Genomic DNA, 21820 nt, shown 5'->3' with positions numbered 1-21820 from the left:
TATATATATATATATATATATATATATATATATATATATCTCAACATGATCAAAGCCTTCGGCGATGTAATGAAGAAATTATTTCATTAATATAATTATACACAAACTGCAGGTCGATTTGCTATGGAAATTAAGCATCCCTAGATGTACCAATTGATCCTCTAAGTCATTTCGAGAATTGCTGTTTCACAGGAAAACATTTAAGTTTTAATGTATTTTTCATAAATCTTTCTTGTGATATGTAGTATCTTACAAATTAGATTTGACGACAGGGGCAATGATAGAATTGTGATTTGCTTCAAAATGTTTTTTTTGTTGAAATATGTGTGGAACATGGTTTCAATGATATGTATAAAATGATAAACGTCTTCATATGATAACCCGATGGTTCACTTTTCATAGTTCTCTTTATCCTAATGAACACAAAAGAAAACTGTGTGCTCTATATTTTTTTTTTGCTATTTTTTTCATATATTTTAAAGAATATGTTCTAGCATATGCGAGATGTCTTTTATTGTGTGCTTTATACCTTTTGTTTACCATAAATGGTCCTTTTACCTTTTCAGTTTGATACTCAGAAGGGCATATGAAATGCATCCCTTTTAACAGTTATCTTCAGATTTTGTTATTATGGGGGCATATGTCTATCCCTCATAGAACATGGGGAAAATTATTATTATTATTATTTTTTATTATAATTGAATTGTAATAGATGATACATTATCTTGTCCTATAAGTCTCATGAACAGATGGGGTTTTGTTGCATTATGGGACATATGTTTATTCCCATATTGTTTAATGTTTGATGTGTGTTGCCATTTTTCTTCATGGGTCTGATCTTTCCCTAGTGCGGTCAAGTCAGTGGCGTTTTCAGACCCATTTTCATGATTTTTCTGTTAAGTCTAAGTTGTAATTACTGGAAATTTGGATTATCTCCCTTTACAAAATTAGTTTATTTCTCATATTTATATTTTGTGTCAGCTAAAATTATATGCCATTGTTAATAATACTTTTGAGAATTTCAAGCAAATTATTAAACGTCACAAAGGTGGCAACACACGACAGACTGTTTTACAGACTTTTTATTCATTGAAGGAGGATAAGATATGGTGCTCTAGTGATGAGAGGATTATGGAAAGAAATAAGCAATTTAATGGGCAATTGGGCTATCAAAATACTTATTGCATTAATATAAATAAATTTAAGTTTACTTAAAATTTTTTATTGTAATCAATAAGTGTCCTCCTTGAATGTTCAAGTCTGATATATTGTATCGTGATGTATTATAATGGTTATTTTGTTTCATGTCTTAGGAGAGGCAGAGATTGACCAATCAAAATCAAACATTTAACATTTCGGCCACGCGGTGCGTCACTCTGCCTCTTCTCCCACCTACAGCCTTGGAGGACGGACGTTTTTTCAAGTTTGTTATTTACCTCCTTCCACCCCGCCTCCGCCAAAATTTTGGTTGTAATTTTATATTTTAAGCGTTTTCAGACCCATTTTCATGATTTTTCTGTTAAGTCTAAGTTGTAATTACTGGAAATTTGGATTATCTCCCTTTACAAAATTAGTTTATTTCTCATATTTATATTTTGTGTCAGCTAAAATTATATGCCATTGTTAATAATACTTTTGAGAATTTCAAGCAAATTATTAAACGTCACAAAGGTGGCAACACACGACAGACTGTTTTACAGACTTTTTATTCATTGAAGGAGGATAAGATATGGTGCTCTAGTGATGAGAGGATTATGGAAAGAAATAAGCAATTTAATGGGCAATTGGGCTATCAAAATACTTATTGCATTAATATAAATGGTCCTTTTACCTTTTCAGTTTGATATTGTTTTATTGCATTACCGAAAGGGATGTTTAAGGGATTCACTGAAATAAAACAGTATGAGATTATTTATTTTTGTTGTGCTTTACCACAGGTGTATCTTTAGCTACTTTATAGTAAACCATTGACTATTATACTAAAAGGTCATTTGCGTAAAGATAACATTAATAAATTGTTTATTTGTAAGCAATTTGTAAAAAAAAAAAAAATACTAGTACCAGATTACCATTCAATAAAAAATGCCTTTAGGAGAATGTATATTTAATTCAAAGATAAGAATGTGTATTTAGTTCAAAGATACTTTATTTTGTGAAGATAATTTTCCAGTTTTTGAGGAGATGAGGTGGTTCAGGAAAGATTTGAGTGAAGTACTATCAAATTTTGAAAAAAATGAAAACGTACCTCAAATTTGAATGCATGTATCAGGTGTATAAAAAATTGAGATGATATAAGTACGCACTTACAGGGTAGTTATGCATTTCAGAATTTGTTATCACTATCATTCATTGGATATGGAAAAGAAATTCGAAAGTGCAACAAAAAATAACACTTCCGAATTTCCTTAAGAATATGGGATTCATGTTTTTTTTTTTTTTTTTTTTTTTTTTTTTTTTTTTTTTTTAAATTCATGTTTTAAAGTATAGATAGCATGAAAGAATGAACCAACATATCTTGCTTTTTGATTAGCACAGACACAGTTTTTATTCTGTAAGGTAATTGGAGACATTTGCACGGGCTCCTTGGGCTGTTGTAGACCTGGTAAAATAAATACAATAACTATTTTAAACAACTTTACGCTCTGATTTCGGCTCAATATGCAATTAATATCTGTCTTATTACTGTCTTTTATTTTACTTTTATTCAGAAGACCTTGACATTTGACCTTTGACCTTTTAGACACAATAAATCCTTTAGTAAGCTAAGATTTCTATAATGTATATTCTTTATATACATCAACATTCTTTACTCCCCCCCCCCTTTTTTTTCCCCTGCGCAATGGCAACGTAGATTTTTTCTCTGAACTCTAAACCAGACATCTAATTACGCGATGAAATCAAGAGAACTCTAAAAGTACTGTTTTTCAGGCCCCTGAAACTCCGTTAAGGGGTCAAAAAGTGACCCCACGGACCATAATTTTTAAAATGTACGCTTCGTGCTTAACTCAAATCCGAAAACTGTTTACAGATTGGTTGGCAAATAAAAAAAGTTACAGGGAAAACACCGTTTTTTTGTACTGGCCCCTAAAAATCCCTTATTTTGTGGAATTTTGTTTTCATCACCTAATCACCTAAAGACAGTGTAAAATTAAGTATTCTACTTAAATATGACAAGAATTGCTTGCTTCCTTTCTGAAATAATGGAACATGCGTGATTTCAATTTAACATAGAAACTCTCATAGACAATTTTTGGTGACTCATAAAACCGAAAGTTCTGCTTGGATTGACTTGAAACTAACCGTACATGTTCTTTTAATCACTCTTAACAATATGTAGTCTTCAAAATATTTTTCCTACATGGTTTTTAAATTTTAAAATTTCCATCCCCCCTTTTTCTTAACTTTGGAGTCTTAGAACACAAAAATGTATCATAGATACAATAACGCTGTCGCTAACTTTTTTGTAGGATTTACTTTGAAGAATCCATTCTTAAAGTCTTATTCCGAAATTCTTCAAAATCCTTAATGAACAAGATGACAAAATTTCAATTTGTGTATCATATCTTAGAACCAGGTCAATATCTTGGAAAACGTCTGCTTAAATTTTAAAGCAGAAAAATTCTCTTGTGCCACATACATCTGTTTTTCAATATAAAGTCCATCTTTTCAATTTCGATCAAACTAGCATTATAATCTACACATGGTATTTATGTCCTCCAGTTGGTTCCATATGCATGACCATATTCTGCTTACGATCAGTTTGTAAACCGAATCAGTGTACTGACGAATATGCAGAGGTTACGAGGATATGAATATTCTCGTTGTCAACAGTTGGCACATTTTATGGTTGACACAATGATCTAGTTTGCAAAACATGACTGTACAACCTGTCGTTAGGTCAAATGTTGATTGACGTTTTTAAAGAAAACGTTGCTACCTATTTTTTATTGACCTTGGTGAGTCACAGCCGTGATTCAAACACACGACCTTCCGAACACGGAGCGAGCGCTCAACCGACTGAGCTACCGTGACGGTTTGTACAGATCGAAAGCTTATGTTCTTTTATACTTGGAAAGTGCTGCTAGATTCGCGATGTAAACATGGTTTGAAGAGATATTTCTAATTATATGTATAAAATGCAAAACATCGCGTAAGGTTTTGTGTCAATGTATGGAATAATTATTTTCCCCGCCGGACAGTGGGATTCAAGCACCACTTTTTAGGCATAAGATATAATTTTCAATTTTATTCTTTTACTTAAAAAAATTTTTAAACCCTGGGGTAGTGTTGTTCTGTTAACCTTTTTATTAAGGAATATTTTTCTATCAATAGCAGTCACGTGATGACGTCGGAGTGGTACACTTCTTGGCCTCAGACACTCTGTTGTCTTTTTGCAATAATTGTCCAAGAGAAACTTTTTAAGTAGTTAATGAACTAACTTACCAAAATTTATTTTTTTTTTGGCACAATGTTGGGAAATGAAATTTTCGTAGTTTTGCCCAATACTATAAGGCTGGAATGTCATATGCATTTAGGAACAGCATTTAAAGAGTGTTAAGTATCGGTGGTCGTAGCACGGCAATTTCTTGACTTTCAAAATTATAATTGCCATCTTTGTTTTCTTTATTACAAGGCTATATAGAAATATAATGTGACAAAAATTACATCCATAGAAACTGCACGATCTAGAGTACTCGTGTATAAAGAAATAATACTTTGACATAATAAATAACAAAAATATGACGGTATATGATCAAACACTATTAGATATTGTCAAAAACGGCGACGTCAGGCGATAATGCGGCGAACTGATTACATGTATCACTCATTACTGTGTGGGTATGACTCCTGTTCATACGGGAAAAGAGCTGGGAACGAGGGATCGACAAAGTACATGCATCGAAAACTGTCTTATATCTGGTAAAAGAGGTTCAAAGATGGATAGACTGGTTATCCGATGGAAGAAGCGTTTGGTAGACCAACAAAAATGACGGCAAACTGAAAAGTCTAGAGCTGGACGCCATACGTGGAGACCGCCGTTAACTATGCGAGCAATTAAGTTTATGATCGGGGTTTGAAAATTGTCTATCAAAAGAATTAATTCCTTGATTTATTCTTAACTGTAGTACGTGTGAAATGGATAACTCGGTAACTAAAAGAAAATCAAATGTAGTATAGAATTTCTGCTTCGAAGGAATTTTTAAAGATACACGATTCCTGAACAAATTCAAAAACTCCACGAGCTACGTTTTGACGTCGTCGGTGTTGCGCCGGGAGCTATTTTGAATGATTCGTTTATCAGAGAGAAAGATGTTATTTATAGAGATATTTTATTGAAATTTCTGTGAATTATGTAAAAAATGTTGTTTATGGTGCATGCCAATTATAAACTTTATAATATTAGTGAAACGAAAAATATTGAAAAAGTTCGAGTTTTTCTGGGAAAACCCTCGTATAAGAATAGTTTACCTTCTATCGCTGGCTTTGATAAATTCACAAAAATAAATTTCTTGAAGAAGTCTAAATTTCCTGTGAAATGACTTGAATGCTTCCTTAATATACCCGCAATGGTCATAGATAAATTTTCCCCTTGTATGCAATTTGTTTTTACTTCGTTATATATTTATAAGACACAAAAGTGAAATGACTGCCGGAGGCTGCCATGTTGAAAGTTACAATTATCGCACTTGATAAATATTTCCCACAATCCTCACTTTTATGTTGACTTCCAGGCATAATGACTCCAAGTGTAACACTATCAGGTCAGGATGAAGTGGTGAACATGTGTCAGTTAAGTGCAATTTCATTGTGAATGTGAATGTAGTGAAGGAAATAAAACTCCACATAAAAAAGATTCTAGTGACTCAGAATTGAGGAAAGTTAAAGAAGGAATTAACAATGAGATGCATTAAAAAAAACTGGGCATTAAAGACTAATTAGCAAAGATTGTATTTTTATGCTCCCGTAATCGAAGATTATGGGGCACATAGGTTTTGCCCTGTCCGTCAGTTTGTCGGTCTGTTTGTCTGTCTGTTGTCCGCAAAAACTTTAACATTGGCCATAACTTTTGATTGGTTGGAGGTATGGCTTTCATATTCCACATGCGTATTCCTTCTGACAATTCCTTTCTTTGGGTACCATCATATTTGACCTTTTGACCTTTACCTGCGAGTTTGACCCACTTTTGCAAATTTTTACCCAACTTTAACCTTGGCCATAGCTTTTGAACAGTTGATGCTAGGCCAGCGCCTTCATACTTCACATGTGTAATCCTTGAGACAAGACTGTTCTTTTGATGCCAAAAACCTTGACCCTTTAACCTTGACCTATGAGTTTGACTTACTTTTGAAAAACTTTAACATGTGCAAAAACTTTAAAACGGTTGGTGCTAGGGCTTTCATACTTCACATATGTAATCCTTGTGACGAAACCTTACTTTGGATTTCAACAACTTTGACCCTTTAACCTTGGAGTTTGACCTACTTTTGAAAAACTTTAACCTCGGCCATAACTTTTGAACGGTTGGTGCAAGGGCTTTCATATTTCACATGTGTATTTCTTGTGAGAGGGCCTATCCTTGGGCAGCATTGATTTTGATCATTTTACCTTGACCTTACTTAAATTGGATGCTGCTAGGGCTTACATATTTCACAGGTATATTCTTCAAGACAAGACCTTAGTTTGTGTACCAATATATTTAATGTGTATTTGAGAAAGTTTAACCTTCGCAATAAGTTGTCATAGGGGGGCATCAGTGTTTTACAAACACATCTTGTCGTACTTGATTTTAATTTCAAATTTTTAAAAGATAAAAGGTATCTGAAATAGATGTTCGACTATTTTTGATGTAATGAATTTTATTACTCTACAACCTTAAACACAATGACTGTATACATCTGGGACTTGAAGTGCCTCCGCTACATCATCAGCGGCTAAGATAAAGATTTCCACATGCTGCTATCAACATGATCAATATCAACTTTAACCGATGTCATCAGCAGCGTAATGTTATAATATGCTACTTTTCTGTAAAATTTTATATAAGAAGTGTAATTTTATACATGCATCCCTCTAATACAAATTGTTAAACCATGAATTTCATACTAATTCGTCAATAGATTGTTTCTTTTTCTCTAGATGAAATCAAAGTGCTAATGGCATGCGTGACTGGTCGATAGGAAATGCATACGTTTCCATGACACCTGATACTAACTCTGATGTTTTAAGTTGTCTATGTTTGCTTTGCTCTCAGTTTGTAATGATTAATTGGATTGTTAATTTTTATTATTTTTCTTTATTTTCACCTTTCATGTATATTTTGTTCTCGTAACATGAATAACTTATTTCAGAATCTATTAAATAATTACCATAATGAACACAACAGGCAGATAAAATAATTGCTTTATATATTTACTATAGTTTAGGTTAATATGAAAAAGGGCAACAATAATGTGTAAGAAGGAAACAACACATGAAATTACAAAGGGAAACATTCTTGTGCATATGAATTGTATTTGGGTTATCAAATCACCAACTCACTGAAGTGCCAATAAGATTCACATTTCCAATCATTATATAAAAAAAATTCAACATGTATGTTTGTCTTTATCAAACACTAAACAAACTTTGAGACCTAAGATTTTGTACAACCTTGTTAATTTTGCAAAGAAAAAAAAAACATGGTTCGTATCAAATTTACAATAAAGCAGAATAAAGGACAATTTTTCTGAAACTAAGTCCAAAGAACCTTTCATTTAATTTAAGTAAAAACATATAAAACAACTTTTCTTTATCAGGTGATGTTTTTGAGCTGCTAACATAATGGGGAAAAAAATCAAAATACCGAAACAGTACTAGAAGACAAATTAATAAAGTTCATTATATCATAAACTTCATTACTGATGTAGATTATTATAGGGTTTTGATACATAAAAAAAATAGAGAAATTTAAAATTAAAAGAACTTAAAAATAAACATTGTTACAAGATATATGAGTCGCTCAGTATCAAATTTATTAATAGTCGAAGAACCTTATAATATTGACCAAACTTAAAAAGGTCCTAGTTAATCTAACATTTCCGGAAGTAAACAAGCGGTAAAGCAGTATAATATTACAAATCCGAGTAGTTTGTTTACATATAAGATTTTAGAATTTTAAAAATATAATGCTTCATGAAGGTGTTACGCACAAGGCATCCATTTTAGATTTCGACTGACAGTGACCCTGTCTAAAAATGATTTTGGTGAAAGTCTGAACTGGTCAGTTAGAACCTTCCCCACCCCGCCTCCTGTTTTGATCCACTTTGCCTCCCCAATGTCAAATACCTGCCGACGCCCCTGGTTGACTTGAACTCATTATTGTACGTGAATTTTGTCAAACTTTAATAATTATTCTGTAAAATATTATATTTATTACTCAGACAATTACTGTTATAAGTATATTTGCAAGCATTTTGTAGAATTAATCACTTTCTTGAAGAACAGTATGGTGTGGAGGCAAATCAGTAACCTGTTGGCCTGATTTTGTATACAAAATTTTACTGAGGATCATGACGAGGCAGCTAAAACCCAGACCGATTCCGGCGAAAATGACGGAGTAAGGATTCCTGACCTTCATATCTAAAAGTTCTGCAACAGGTATGTTGTCCTTAGCCATGCGAAGAATCAGGAACATTTCAAACAAAGCTAAAATAAAATAGTTAATATAATTATTGATTTCACATAATCATTTTTTATTGAAGTATACTTTTCAGAGACAGTAATTTTTGTTCAAAGGAGTGAATAAAATTACGTATGGTGATAGGCCAAGTTCTCGTTGTTTCTGATTTCAGATCTATTTCATAGAATTTTCATTTTCTAATTTTTTCGGAAATTCAAAGATGACAATGCTGTACAGAGGTATCAATAAAATAAGTGTACTGGAATAGCTCTCAGTTAATCAATGCTTAAAACTTTTACATTTTCATAAAAATGAACATCATGGCTATAAGTACAAATATTAATTTTTACCTGCCATCAACATGGCGATTCCTCCAGCTCTAACCCTGACGGCACTACCAAAGCTGAACACAAGAAGATTTAAACTACACAAGCAAGAAATTATTGCTAGGATACCCCACACTTGACTATCAATTAAAAAAGCTGAAAGAAACAAGATTAAACAATTGTTCAAATTAGCCCAGACAGAATATATAGATGTATTTTCAAGTTAAGGAAATCCTTCGCTAGGCATTTAAGCTATAAATGTCTTGAGTTTTTTAGTGAAAACAACTTATCAATTAAGATATATGTAATTTATAATAATTTAATTAAAGTTGCAATGCTTGAATACCCCAGACATCTACTAGAGAGCAAAATAGACATCCTCATCTAGACAAAATTATCGTACAAGAAATGAGTTGAAATTGAGAAACACAAAATTATTCTATGAAAGGATCTCATAAGGGAAACAAAAGTAATAGTCCTTTAAATTTTTGTATACCTCTACCGATAACAATTTAGGTTTCTGATAATTATAAAAGTACTTAAAATTAATAATATACAATGAAAATTTCGGCTTTTGGTCATTATTCACCATGGACATGGGTGCTCTAAGCCTAATTAACTTTCCTAAAATAATCCAAAAAAAATCTTATCAAAGATAAAAATCTTAATCTACAGTATTTTAGTCTTGCGGGACATCCTGACCAAAATATCTCTAAAACATTCGACAAAACCTGGCTTCGTGCTACATTTATTTGTACAAGGGTTGTCCCAAAAAGTCGTAGACAGGGTAAACAATTGAGTTTCTTTTTGCTAACAAAACTTTCCTTTCTTGTCATTGTCAAAAGAAACATTAAATGATTATACTTTTTAAGTTCAATAATAATAATAAGCATATATCTGTACACCGGCGGACGAAAGCAAATGTAATTTTCGTCTCTTTTATCACGTCATGAACATTCCTTTTTAAATACTGGCCCTTCTGCGCAAGAACACGTTGGATTTTTTCAAATACACTGAAAAACACTCTTGATTCGGGAATATATTTCAAGTCTCTACTGTCCTTCTTGCTCTTCATTAGATTCAAATTTAGTCCTGCAAGGTCGACTTACATTGCACAAGGCAGAAAAAACAACTTTAACGTCGGTCGTGATCCAGGAGGACGTTCCCCACCGACTGAATAAAACAACCATTACACTACTTCTATGGCCTTCCTTTTTTTTGGTGCTAAGTCATAAAAATCTCTTATACTAAATATAAACTACTTCTCTGCTAATATTCTAGTGTGTTATGTCACTTCTAAATATATTTTCATCTCTGAGGGGAGGGGTTCAAACCATATTCAAAACAATATTTTATGAAATATCTGTACGCCGGGAAGTTATTTGACGTCACTGATTACGTCATGTGCAGCAACTCGATTCGGAATACGCTTGGAAAATTATGTCACTACTCCTCTGCCTCTGAAGACATTTACTTGAAAATTTGACATGTTACGCATATTTCTTTTCTTATTTAACTGATATTATTTCGTATTTGATATTTTACAAATATTAGAGAAGTAAATGCAATTGTAATAACATACGTTTAAATCATTCCAGATTTTGTTCATGCACCGACAAACCACATCAACTTCTTATAATAAAATTATTATGATAGAATTTTATTTAAGAATTCACTATTTCAAGGGAAAATAAATAAATGCTTGTCATGCAAAATTTGATTAGTATTGCTCGATTGTATAAAAAGTTATTAATATTGTCTACGACTTTTTTGGACAAACCTCGAATATTATATCATTCGGAAGAAAACTTTGCGATAAAGACCCTCAAAACTTTGATACTTTGGACATGAAAACCATGGATTAATTGAAAATGAATTATCTTTGTAATTCCTCTAAATACAAAAAAAATGTATTCTTAGTATTTTGTTCGCCAGAGAATCCTTTCACTTACAATCAGTGTAAAAAATTATCTTTATTCAGTTTATGTGAATTTCATGTTAACTTTTTTTTCTACAACAGACGCACTGAAGGTACTTTAGTTTGTATTCTTTAAGATCAAAGGCACATTTATTTTACAGAACTTACGAAAGCGCTTTTCTGACTCTACTCCATATTTACTGCATAATGCTTCTCCAATAAGTTTCTGACAAGAAACTTGGTCGCAAGTATCATTGTAACACACTGAGCAATACCATATGCTCATTTCTACATCTATGTTTAAATGGGGCTGAAAAAGAACATCAATAGCTATAAATAAACTTACCGCGGTACTTCATTTGGTGTTTGAAAGCAAAACACTCGACTAAAAAGGAGTTATAGATATACACAGATGGACATTGATCAATTTCCTCCTAATTTTTATGGCCTCTTAATTGAAGATTCGAATCAATATGGTTTTTGGTCTGTCCGTCTGTCTTTCTGCAAAAACTGTATCCTTGTCCTTAACATTTCAACAGTTAGTAGGGGTGAAACGGTTCACCGCGGTATTATTCATCGGTTTGTTACACGGTGCAAAATCCCCTATTTTCTGTTCTATCAAGATGTATCGTATCGAAAATGACCGAACCGAGTCAAAATTATACGATACGTATCGTATCGTGAAGGAAGCGTATCGTTTCATCCCTAACAGTTAGAGCTAGGGCTTTCATATTTCACATGTGTATTCTTTGTGACATGCTCTGTCTTTGCGTACCAACAATTTGATTTTTGAGTTTGACTTTCTTTTATAAAAGTTATCAAATTATAACCTTCACCAGAACTTAGTTTCACCTACTTTTGAAAGACTTATAAGCTGGCCAAAGTCTCTGAACGGTTGGTTCTATAGGGCTTTCATATTTCACATGTGTTTTCCTTGTGACATTACTTTTTTCGGTAACCAAGATTTTTCACCTTATAACCTTGACCCAGGAGTTTAACCTGCTTTTGGAAAATTTTAAACATGGCTATAACTTCTGAACATTTGGTACTCGGGCTTTTATATTTCACTTGTGTATTTCTTCTGACAGGACCTATCTTAGGATACCTTTTGACCTTGACGTTCGACTGTCATTTGAAATGGAACTTTAACCTTCGGCATGAGCTGTCATACGGGGGCATCAATGTTTTACAAACATTTCTTGTTCGTCATAGCAAAATGATGTTTCCTTAACTTTTTAAAGAAATAGTAAATAAATTTAAGTCTCCAGTCTTAATTGTCAAAATTTCATTTGTACGTAAACCACTTACATGCGATGTTTAACCGAGGATTAACAATTAAAAACTCAAATCTAATTAGAATGCATTTTGATTTTATGGTTATTTTGGCGAGATGAGAATTATTTGTTTGATTAAAAAACTTGCCAAAAAATGCCAACCTCTTGAGAAAGTTTATGTAGAGTAATATGGTTAATTTTTAAATCACTTTTTCCTTTCCTTTATCGTTGAAATATGTACACAATAATAATGATCAATAAAAATATCGGATGATTATCATAATATTATATTATTCTCTTTTGAGAACTATGGACAGGTTTAAGTCTTGACAACACCCTCGGCATGGCACACACATTGCAATGTTTAATATTTGAAGGTTTGATAAAAAATGATATTAAATAAAAAAAAGTTTTTAGATATTATGTAAGTTTTTAAAATGTTTATCCGCCAAAATATTTCCCTCTCATGTTTGATTTCAAGTATTCCAAAGATTTCCTACTCTAAAATTACATACTATACGGTAATTATTAGTTGTTTGACATTTTTAATCAAGGAAAAAGAACAATTTGGATTCTCCTATGAAAATATGTGTCCATCCTCTACTCACTGCTTTTTGTACTTTAGAAATGAAACAACAACTATTTTTTTTTTTAAATCTGAATCTGTTAAAATGTAATATAAAAAAGTTTCAGAACTTTTATCATTCGATCTTTGAAGATTATATCAAGACATCTCGTCAATTACTCTTACTCTTTCAAAGGGATCACCAAAGTTCCTGATCCATTTCCATAAAGGTCTTGAAACCTGTGAAATTTGAAAAAAAAAAAACATAGCGTCCATTTAGAAGAAATGCAGGGAAATGCAAATCTTTATCAGAAATTGTAACCAGCTGTAATAGATACCAGTTTGCTGTTTTATCATGATTAATCGGTTATCGTCCATTTGTCTGGATAAAAGTTATCTTAGTTTAACCAACTACTCTGGAAAAAAGTCTTGTAATCAAAATGATGCTTAATTTTTAAAAATGAAATATGGAAATAACAAACAGTATTCAATCTCAAAGTCCATTAAAACAATACAAATCAGGAGCAGAGCGAACAAGGACCTCCAAAAACATCAGAGGTGGGATCAGGTGCCATGGAGGAGTGAGCATCCCCTGCGAATCGGTCACATCCGCCGTGTGTTCCTTGTCATTATCGGAAAATAATGGAAAGATCCGTCGACAATTCAGTGTCTAAATAATGGCCTAACAATTAGTATGAAAAATGTCAGTCGGGATATGACTTAATGATAGATTGTATATGCTGATAAGGTCATTGTATCGACCATAGAACCTACGTAATGATGACTTTAAACGAGACTGTTGATATTCTTGTTTCATCAACTTGTTTGTCAATGACCTCCTTAAAATCCTTTTTGTGTTTTTTGGGAAAAAAGAAATGAAGGATATCATCATCATTGAAGATATGCAGGGAAAATTCTTTATAGGTATCCCCTCCTCTTTTTCTCGTATCTTCTCATTCCCTCCCCACCCCATCCAGCACTTTATCCTCAATCTTCTTCAGAATTTCACACCTTTTTCTTACCTTCTGTATTATGAGTGGGTCAATATTTTCCCACGATGCAATAAACCATCCTGGTGTTACCATAGCCACAAGCCATAAGTTGAGTGTAATGAATGCAAAAACTATAGCCAGGACTGCAATGCATTTTCTTGTCAAATACATTGAAGATTGGGAATGTGCTTCACTCATTCACTCAGTGTGAAAAGAAAGGTAAAATAGGAGGCAAAAACATCAGACAACCTTCGAGACTGAACGTAAAGCATATCTAGTAATTGGGAAGTCATGTCCGCTTAATTCAATCATATACACTTTTTCCTTCCGTGTTTTTGTGTATCTATCACAAAACATGGAATTTAAAAAAAAAATATATTACACTACAAAGTATCTCAAATTTTCAAGGAAGTTATCTCAGAGAAGTGCAAAACTAGACACAAAGCACAAATTTTAAGGATTTTATTTTGGTGTATATTGGGTACGATTGTAATTGCAGAGACACGAATAATTATCAATGCTATTAGTGTCTCTTGCAAAACAGTGGATGGACCGCCAAAAACGTACAACAAGCAGGCCCCAACACAACAATCGACCGTCCTCCGAAACAACAGGAAAGCCCAGCAACACAAAAAAGCAACATTCACAACAACATCATCAAATTAAGGTTCAAAGTTCATAATTCACAACGAATGGTTAAAACAATGACCCTGGGAGGTGCAGAGGTCAAGCCCTTGACCTGGGAGGTGCAAAGATTAAGTACTTATTTATATATTTAACTAGGCTGTTTATTTTCACATAACCATCATTGGAATTAAGGTTTAAGGTCCGTATTTCAAATGTCATAATCTCACAACAAATGGTAAAATCCTTGATCCTGCAATGTGCAGAGGTTAAACCCTTGACCTTGGGAGGTGCAAAGGTCAAGTACTTATTTATATATTCAACCGGGAAGCTTTTAATTTTTAAACAGTTACATCACTGTAAAGGATAAAATTACTCACTGCCGCTCGCTTACGCCACAAGGTTCCCACCACAAATATATTGAGGTAGGTAACTCCGCCATCAAATGGATGGGGATAAGTCCGGCATCAACAGCCGTTCCCAAGCCAAGACTTATCAAGATGGATATACTGTTTCCCTGTCTGAAACATTGCAGTCTTACCCGAAATCATTCAAGGTGATGTGATATCCCCAAATTGATAATTAGCATGTGAAGTCCATCTTCATAAAAAAATATTCATTCAAGACAATGGAATAATTTTTTAAAGACACCAAAGTTTAAATTACATATTCCTGAATGCCATGAGACATCTCTTTTTGTATAGAAGTAATGATAAATATTACATTACTAGTCGTTTGACAGGATTTAGTGGTTTGATACTACATGTATTAAAGTTCAATCATCTTATTCCCAATAGCAAAGAAAGATTGACCCATACTATCTAAAATATTGATGCATACAGTTTGAAAATTGCTGACCAAGGTATGACACAACTAAGTGACAGACGGCTCATAGGTTATGCATATTTTTTCAACAGAACAAATTCTTTTTTTTTAATTCCCCAACCTGAAAAAAACATTTACTGATTTAGAGTAACTCACTTTTAAAAAAGAGGCTATACTTAGCATACTCACTCCAATCCGGATTTTAATGATCCTCTTATCAGCCCTACAGACCTGCATTAACAAAATATTTTTCATTCATGTAAATTGTACTGGACATATTGACTAGTGAACAAAAATCTTTAAAAAATCTAGCCTCTGGGTTTCTCGTATTCTCTATGAAAACACAATGTATCTTTGACCCAAAATGACAATTAAAATAAGGAAATTATTTAAAAATTCTGTTGCAAGACTGAAAAGAAATTCAGTCCTAGTATGCATATACAGTATTGTCTAGCTATTTTAAAATCTTTAGATTTAAGTTCCTTGTTGTATAATGTGAATGCAACTGAATTTAAAGTAGCAATATTCATTCATTGTCATGCAAGACCTTGCTGTTTTGTTTGCGTGATAATTGAATGGTATTAAGGTCTACTGATACTTGGACAAGAGAGATAACTCTTCAAAGGATAAATATAAATGAATAACATTCCCTTATAAACTGTGATGTCAAAATGCCATTTTGTCCAATTTTTATCCCACAAGATATGCTAAAAATGTTTGTATTTTACTTATAAATATGTTTCTTTTGGAAAAATCTAAGCATTGGAGCATATTTATAAGAGTGGCTGGGAGGGGGGGGGATATGAACCTTAATCAGTTTGATGCTTAACTGAATGGTATTTACCAAAGGGCAACACATCCATTATTACGTTTTTTACAGAAGCAAGCTGAGAAGAAGGATTTGGAATATATAGTCTACAAATACACTGTAAAATGCATTGCCTTGAAATTAATCCTTTTTAATAAATCTATTTTTCCAAATTACAAAAGTGTGAAACAGATGAAATATACTAAGTGTAGTGCTTTATTTTGATTATTAACGAGCTAAGCTTCAGCAGACGCCTTCGTCGAAACAAGATACCACCAGTTTCTACTAGAGTCTGTACACTTAATCTGTATGAATCTTACTTTCAGATGAAAAATGTTAAATACACTAAATCAATTGATTCTCATAATTACGTATCCTAGCATATAAATGTTATTATTCTTATATATTGTATCTATATTCCTTTCCCAACTTGCTTGTGAGAGTACATAACCAAACCTATCAATGCAACCTCTTAAAAATATTTAAATACGCATGCTAACTACCCATCACAAACTTCTAAAGTTATGCCCATGCTTTCACTAAGTGGTGCAAGCTTTAATCCATTAATTTTTGGAGAGAGAAAAAAAGTATCAGCTATAAATTTTCAGCTAAAACAACATTTCCTGGTATGTAGGGGAAATATATTGATAATGATTACCGGTACTTCCAAATTTAAATACTGGGGTTCTTATCTCCTATGACCCAAACTACTACGTTATAACCAATTTAACCTAGTACTGATGGTGGTACCAATTGAAGTTTATATACAATGAATGTAGGTTACAAGACTGGAAAGTCCTCTGCTGTGAAAATACAGTGTTAGTTAATAACACCCTTTACCGCTATTAATGATTTTGGGAAATATATGTATTACATCAAGAAAGTAGAACCCGTGCAGAAGGTCCAACTCCCCGTCGATTCTCATTCGGAATTCAAAGTCACTTGGAATTACTTGGAAGTATTTGGAAGTATTTGGAATTCCAAGTACTTCCAAGTCGTTTGGAAGAATTTTATTTGGAAGAATCTGAATTTCATTTGGAATCTATTTGGAACCATTTTGAAGTGCAGAGATGAAATTTAGTCTATATATTTAACGAGCAGATGTTATGTTATCAGGTAATCGGGTTCGAGGTCTTCTGTCGGGTTCGACCTCGTGGAATTTGAAATCAGGCGGTTCAAACATAAAGAGTGTTGCTTCATGATCTCATTAAAGGAGGATTGAGCTACTATGAAGTATATGTAATTCAATAGAGATAATTAACACCTTTTAAGTTCATGACTCCTTCAATTGTATCTTCTTTTTATGTCGCACTTCTCTTGGGAAAACAGTTAGACCAATACTGTCAGATTGATCATTGCTGAAACTGTGAAAGGTGTCAATATTTTTGGGAATTACTCGTCATCTCGATACATGTCAGTGCTTGTATCTGATGATAATACGTGTTCGTCTTTTACTACTTATGTAAATACATGAACCCAGAGAATGCCTAGATTACTTCTATTCTTAAAAATTATTGTGACTTGGATTTGAAATTTTCAAAAATTGAAGTGAAATTTTCAATTAAAAACAGTTTTACAGGATAATCTTTTATCAGGAAGGTTTGTCTTTTTCAAATGCAATAAATGATGCCAAAAGAATAGTGTTTTCTATGAGATGTCTATATATATATATATATATATATATATATATATATATATATATATATATATATATATATATATATATATATATATATATATATATATATATTATCAAATAGCTGGCAGTTTGTCATCTTAACAAATAACATGTTTAGATACTGTACAAGTCAATGAAATCTTGCTTTATTTTGTTGAATCACATTTCTTTTAGTTATTCGGAAGTCATTTGGAAGCAACTCGGAAATCATTTGGACATTTCTAGAAAAATCTTAAGTTTAGTCATTCGGAAACAACTTGAAAATAACTTGGAAGTCATTTGGAACCATTTGGAAATTTGTTCCAAAACTCCGAATGGTGATTTGGAAATTCCAAATGAAGAATTCCAAGTGAGATACGACTTATACTAAAGGTATACATTATACTTTCTACTACTATTGACCCAAACCCCATTTTTAGTGTTTATGGAGATCTAGGACTTCCTACTGAGACCTCTTACAGACTTACAGACTAACAGACATATCCTATATTTTAGCCACCTTTATTTAGTAATGGAATGTTCACTCGAACATCTTTCTTTGCCAGGCGATTATTTAAGATCTTTGTTATGAAGAGAGTTTCAATGCATAAATAAAAAATACACTCGTCAGAGGGACAGAACAACCCAAAGAGGAAGAACATACATAATCATGCAACACATTTGTTATATCTTTAATGTAATAGAGGTTTGATGGTTTTGGCAAATGGTTGTTTAATGTAAATCCTTAATATCCAAATAAAAATAAAAATTGAAACTCTCCAGGTGCTCAAAAGATCTATGAAGTATCAGAGTTTTATTTTCCATAATTAGAACGAGAACACATGCTAATGTTGTTCCTTTATCAATATTTAAAAAAAAAAAAAAAACATATTTCGGTAATATCTGATTACATGTGTAACACTTTAATTTTTGTAATGTTTGAAATAAATAAAGAAAATATACAATCATTTCGAATCATTTCAAGAAAGGCATGCACGTAATGCATTGTGCTGTCATATCTAAAAATAGACAGAAATATTTACTCGCATTATTCAAATTCTGTCGTTTAGGATTGCTCGTCTTTATTTATTTCTTTGGGAATTAACTTATCCCATGCATTCATAATGAGAAAGGCCAAACCACAATTGATGTTAGCTCAGAGGGAATGTGTAAAATATTTAAGTCAAAACCAAAATGTATTGCACAATTGTATGAAAGAATAATCACTTAATTCACTGTCCATTTTTAAAGTGATGACCAAAGTGAAACATTGAAGAAATGCTTATAGTTTTTAACGAGCATTTCAATGATCATTGAAGCTGAGAATATATATATATATATATATATATATATATATATATATATATATATATATATATATATATATATATATATATATATATATATATATATATATATATATATATATAAATTAAAATAAAATCCAAGATAAACAAACAAGTTCACATTTAATCATTACACTAAGCGCTTTCGCCGTGAGGCTCTTCAGAGTGTAACAAAGTTTAACTTTGTTACACTCTGAAGAGCCTCACGGCGAAAGCGCTTAGTGTAATAATTAAATGTGAACTTGTTTGTTTATCTTGGATTTTATTTTAATTTATAACCTACCTATACCGTGGACTTTTACTACAATTTCACTATATATATATATATATATATATATATATATATATATATATATATATATATATATATATATATATATATATATATATATATATATATATATATATATATATAATTATTGGTTAGTGTGGAAACTCATGCATCTCTATTATTTTGGTATAATTTACATTAACATAAATTTAACAATATCTTCAAAGAGATTAAACATTTTATGCAGAAAAATAAATATCATATACAGTTGTAGATACAAGTGAAAGTAAAAGTAGTAAAAGTTTTTATGATCATAACATATTCCACTTTTGTCTACATGACATAATTTTTTGTAGACCGATGTTGATGTAATCGCGAATTTTTCAACATAATGTTTATAAAAGGAAGCATGCGTAACAATCATTGCTAATTCTGAAAAAAACACTTCCATGTTGTTCTTGCATATAATCAATCAGGTTCAGAGGCAAATGCAGGCATAACAAAGGTATAACTCAGGTAAGAAATATTGGTCTAAAGCTAAGCACAACTGTTCAGTGCTGTAATATGCTTATTTTTTATTATAGGTTTGAATATAAAAGTAAATTATGTCGCTCATAGAGAAATGAATCTTAAATGCAAATCCAACACAAAATACAAAATGTTGACACAATTAACGAGATAATAAAAAGTAAATGCTGCAACGTGTGTATTTCAATTTAATTTGGATCCAAGTCATTCATTCATTCATCTTTTATTTAATTCCTCTATTACAGAGATGTTTTAACATTCTTTTAATTAATCAATTACATCAGTTATTATAATTTGCACATGCTATTTTCGAAGCGAATTAATCGGCAAGTAGGGCCTGTCACTTGTTTTGCCAATGAACAATCGATCAATAGTTACTGCTAGGGAAAATAAACAAAAGATGCATTTTGTTTTAATTCATATTCTGGAGGAAAACTTGCCTGTTGATATACAAGTATAGTGCATGTACATCCATAAACTGATTGTAAAAAACCACCCCCTTTATTTAACACATGTAGACAAGATACAAACAATTAAAATTCAGAAAAACAGGAAGCTCAGAAAATATCGCCTAAGGTCCGTTTTCGATATAATCTATGTTTGCCGTGAAATTATTGTCATTATCCAAAATTTGATTAAATATTGTTGTCATTGTGTAAACAATGCAAATAAAATGCTTCTCCAAAGAATTATTCCCCTTGCCAAAACCCGAAAACTTACTAAAGAACTCCATATAATACATCACACGTTAGTACTGCACGTCAACATTGCAATATTCTATTTTTCCCCACTTGTATTCTATAGTATTTTATTTGTATTGTACATGGAGTTTCTACATTCTGTACATGTCCATACTCTAGATATTTTTATTTTTGTACAATAATGAAATATTTACAAAACTTCTTTTACATTTGGTAGTGTGATATATTTATTATAACGCAAAAAAATATTCCATGAGTCATAATTTTTTGATTACATCATGAAAGGTCAGGTAGTCATATTTTTTTTAAATTCATGGTGAAAAGTCAGGTAGTCATATATTTTTTAAATTGATGGTGAAAGGGATCTCTACATTGATATTTTTTAAACTGTACTGTGAAAACGGAAAATCTCCCAATACAAGAGAATAGGATTTTAAAAAAGAAGTACCCGGATGAGAGGCATTTTCTAGGAAACAGATTTTTTGAATAGTGTAAAAAATTTAGTAATACCGGACTTCAGAAACTATAGTCTGTGATTGGGAAACACAGCAATAATTTGTAAAACATTAAAAAAAAATGACGTTAAATCGAAAACTGTCTCTGGGGTCCGCTTATAAAAATGATTGATTGATTGATTGTAAGTGGTTTAACGTCCCTCTCGAGATTTTTTCACTCATATGGAGACGCCACCACTTGCCGGTGGAGGGCTACAAATTCTAACCTATACTCGGCACTTACGGCCATTGAGCAGTGAGGGTTCTTTTTCGTGCCAGCACCTACTGCGACACGGGACCTCGGTTTATTCGGTCTCATCCGAAAGACCGGTCCCCACGTCCCACAGTGGGATTCGAACCCGCGACGTAAGGATCAACTCCTTACTCCGCAACTCTAGAGCAGACGCTCTAACCACTGCGCCACGCAGGCGACTTTATAAAAATGACTGTTTTAAGAATGTATATTTATAAATGTTCTAGCTTTACTTAGACTGTCATTTTCAAAGTTTTCTATTTGTATTCTGCAATTTTCCATTTGTACCAGGCATGAGCACGATTACTGAAAAATGTAATATAATCGATTAATAATCGATTACTTAGAGGAATTTTGTGTAATCGATTATTAATCCATTACATTCATTTTTGTCCTGTAATCGATTTTAATTGATTACTTTTGGAATGTAATCAATTAATAATCGATTACTTCCACGTTTTTACACCCTCAAATTAAATCATTTAAAAGTTATATGGTAATGTCAATGATATCCATTAAGTTTGAATGTGTTCCTGCAGATTCAGTACAGATTCCTGTAAGGTTTTATTCTGGTTTCAT

The 21820-nt window shown here is 32.1% G+C and overlaps 2 protein-coding genes across 2 annotated transcripts in view; both read right to left on the bottom strand.

Annotated features, from left to right (window-relative positions):
• LOC133195887 (protein lifeguard 4-like) overlaps nt 1-21820 on the bottom strand; it is a 396544-nt gene that overhangs the window by 43140 nt on the left and 331584 nt on the right. The window lies entirely within an intron of this gene.
• LOC133194789 (uncharacterized) lies at nt 8366-13899 on the bottom strand. The gene is made up of 5 exons (XM_061330697.1): nt 13765-13899; nt 12929-12982; nt 11072-11213; nt 9010-9141; nt 8366-8685 (listed from the first exon to the last, which is right to left on the bottom strand). The coding sequence occupies exons 1-5, from the start codon at nt 13825-13827 to the stop codon at nt 8462-8464; spliced, it is 615 nt and encodes a 204-aa protein (XP_061186681.1). The 5' UTR covers nt 13828-13899; the 3' UTR covers nt 8366-8461.

Source organism: Saccostrea echinata, unplaced genomic scaffold (genome assembly GCF_033153115.1).
Source record: "Saccostrea echinata isolate AGI-Se365-2 ecotype Australia unplaced genomic scaffold, CSIRO_AGI_Sech_v1 ptg000029l, whole genome shotgun sequence".
NCBI classification, from domain to species: Eukaryota; Metazoa; Mollusca; class Bivalvia; order Ostreida; family Ostreidae; genus Saccostrea; species Saccostrea echinata.
The sequence above is the reverse complement of the archived record's forward strand: the minus strand, read 5'-3'. Positions and strand labels throughout refer to the sequence as shown.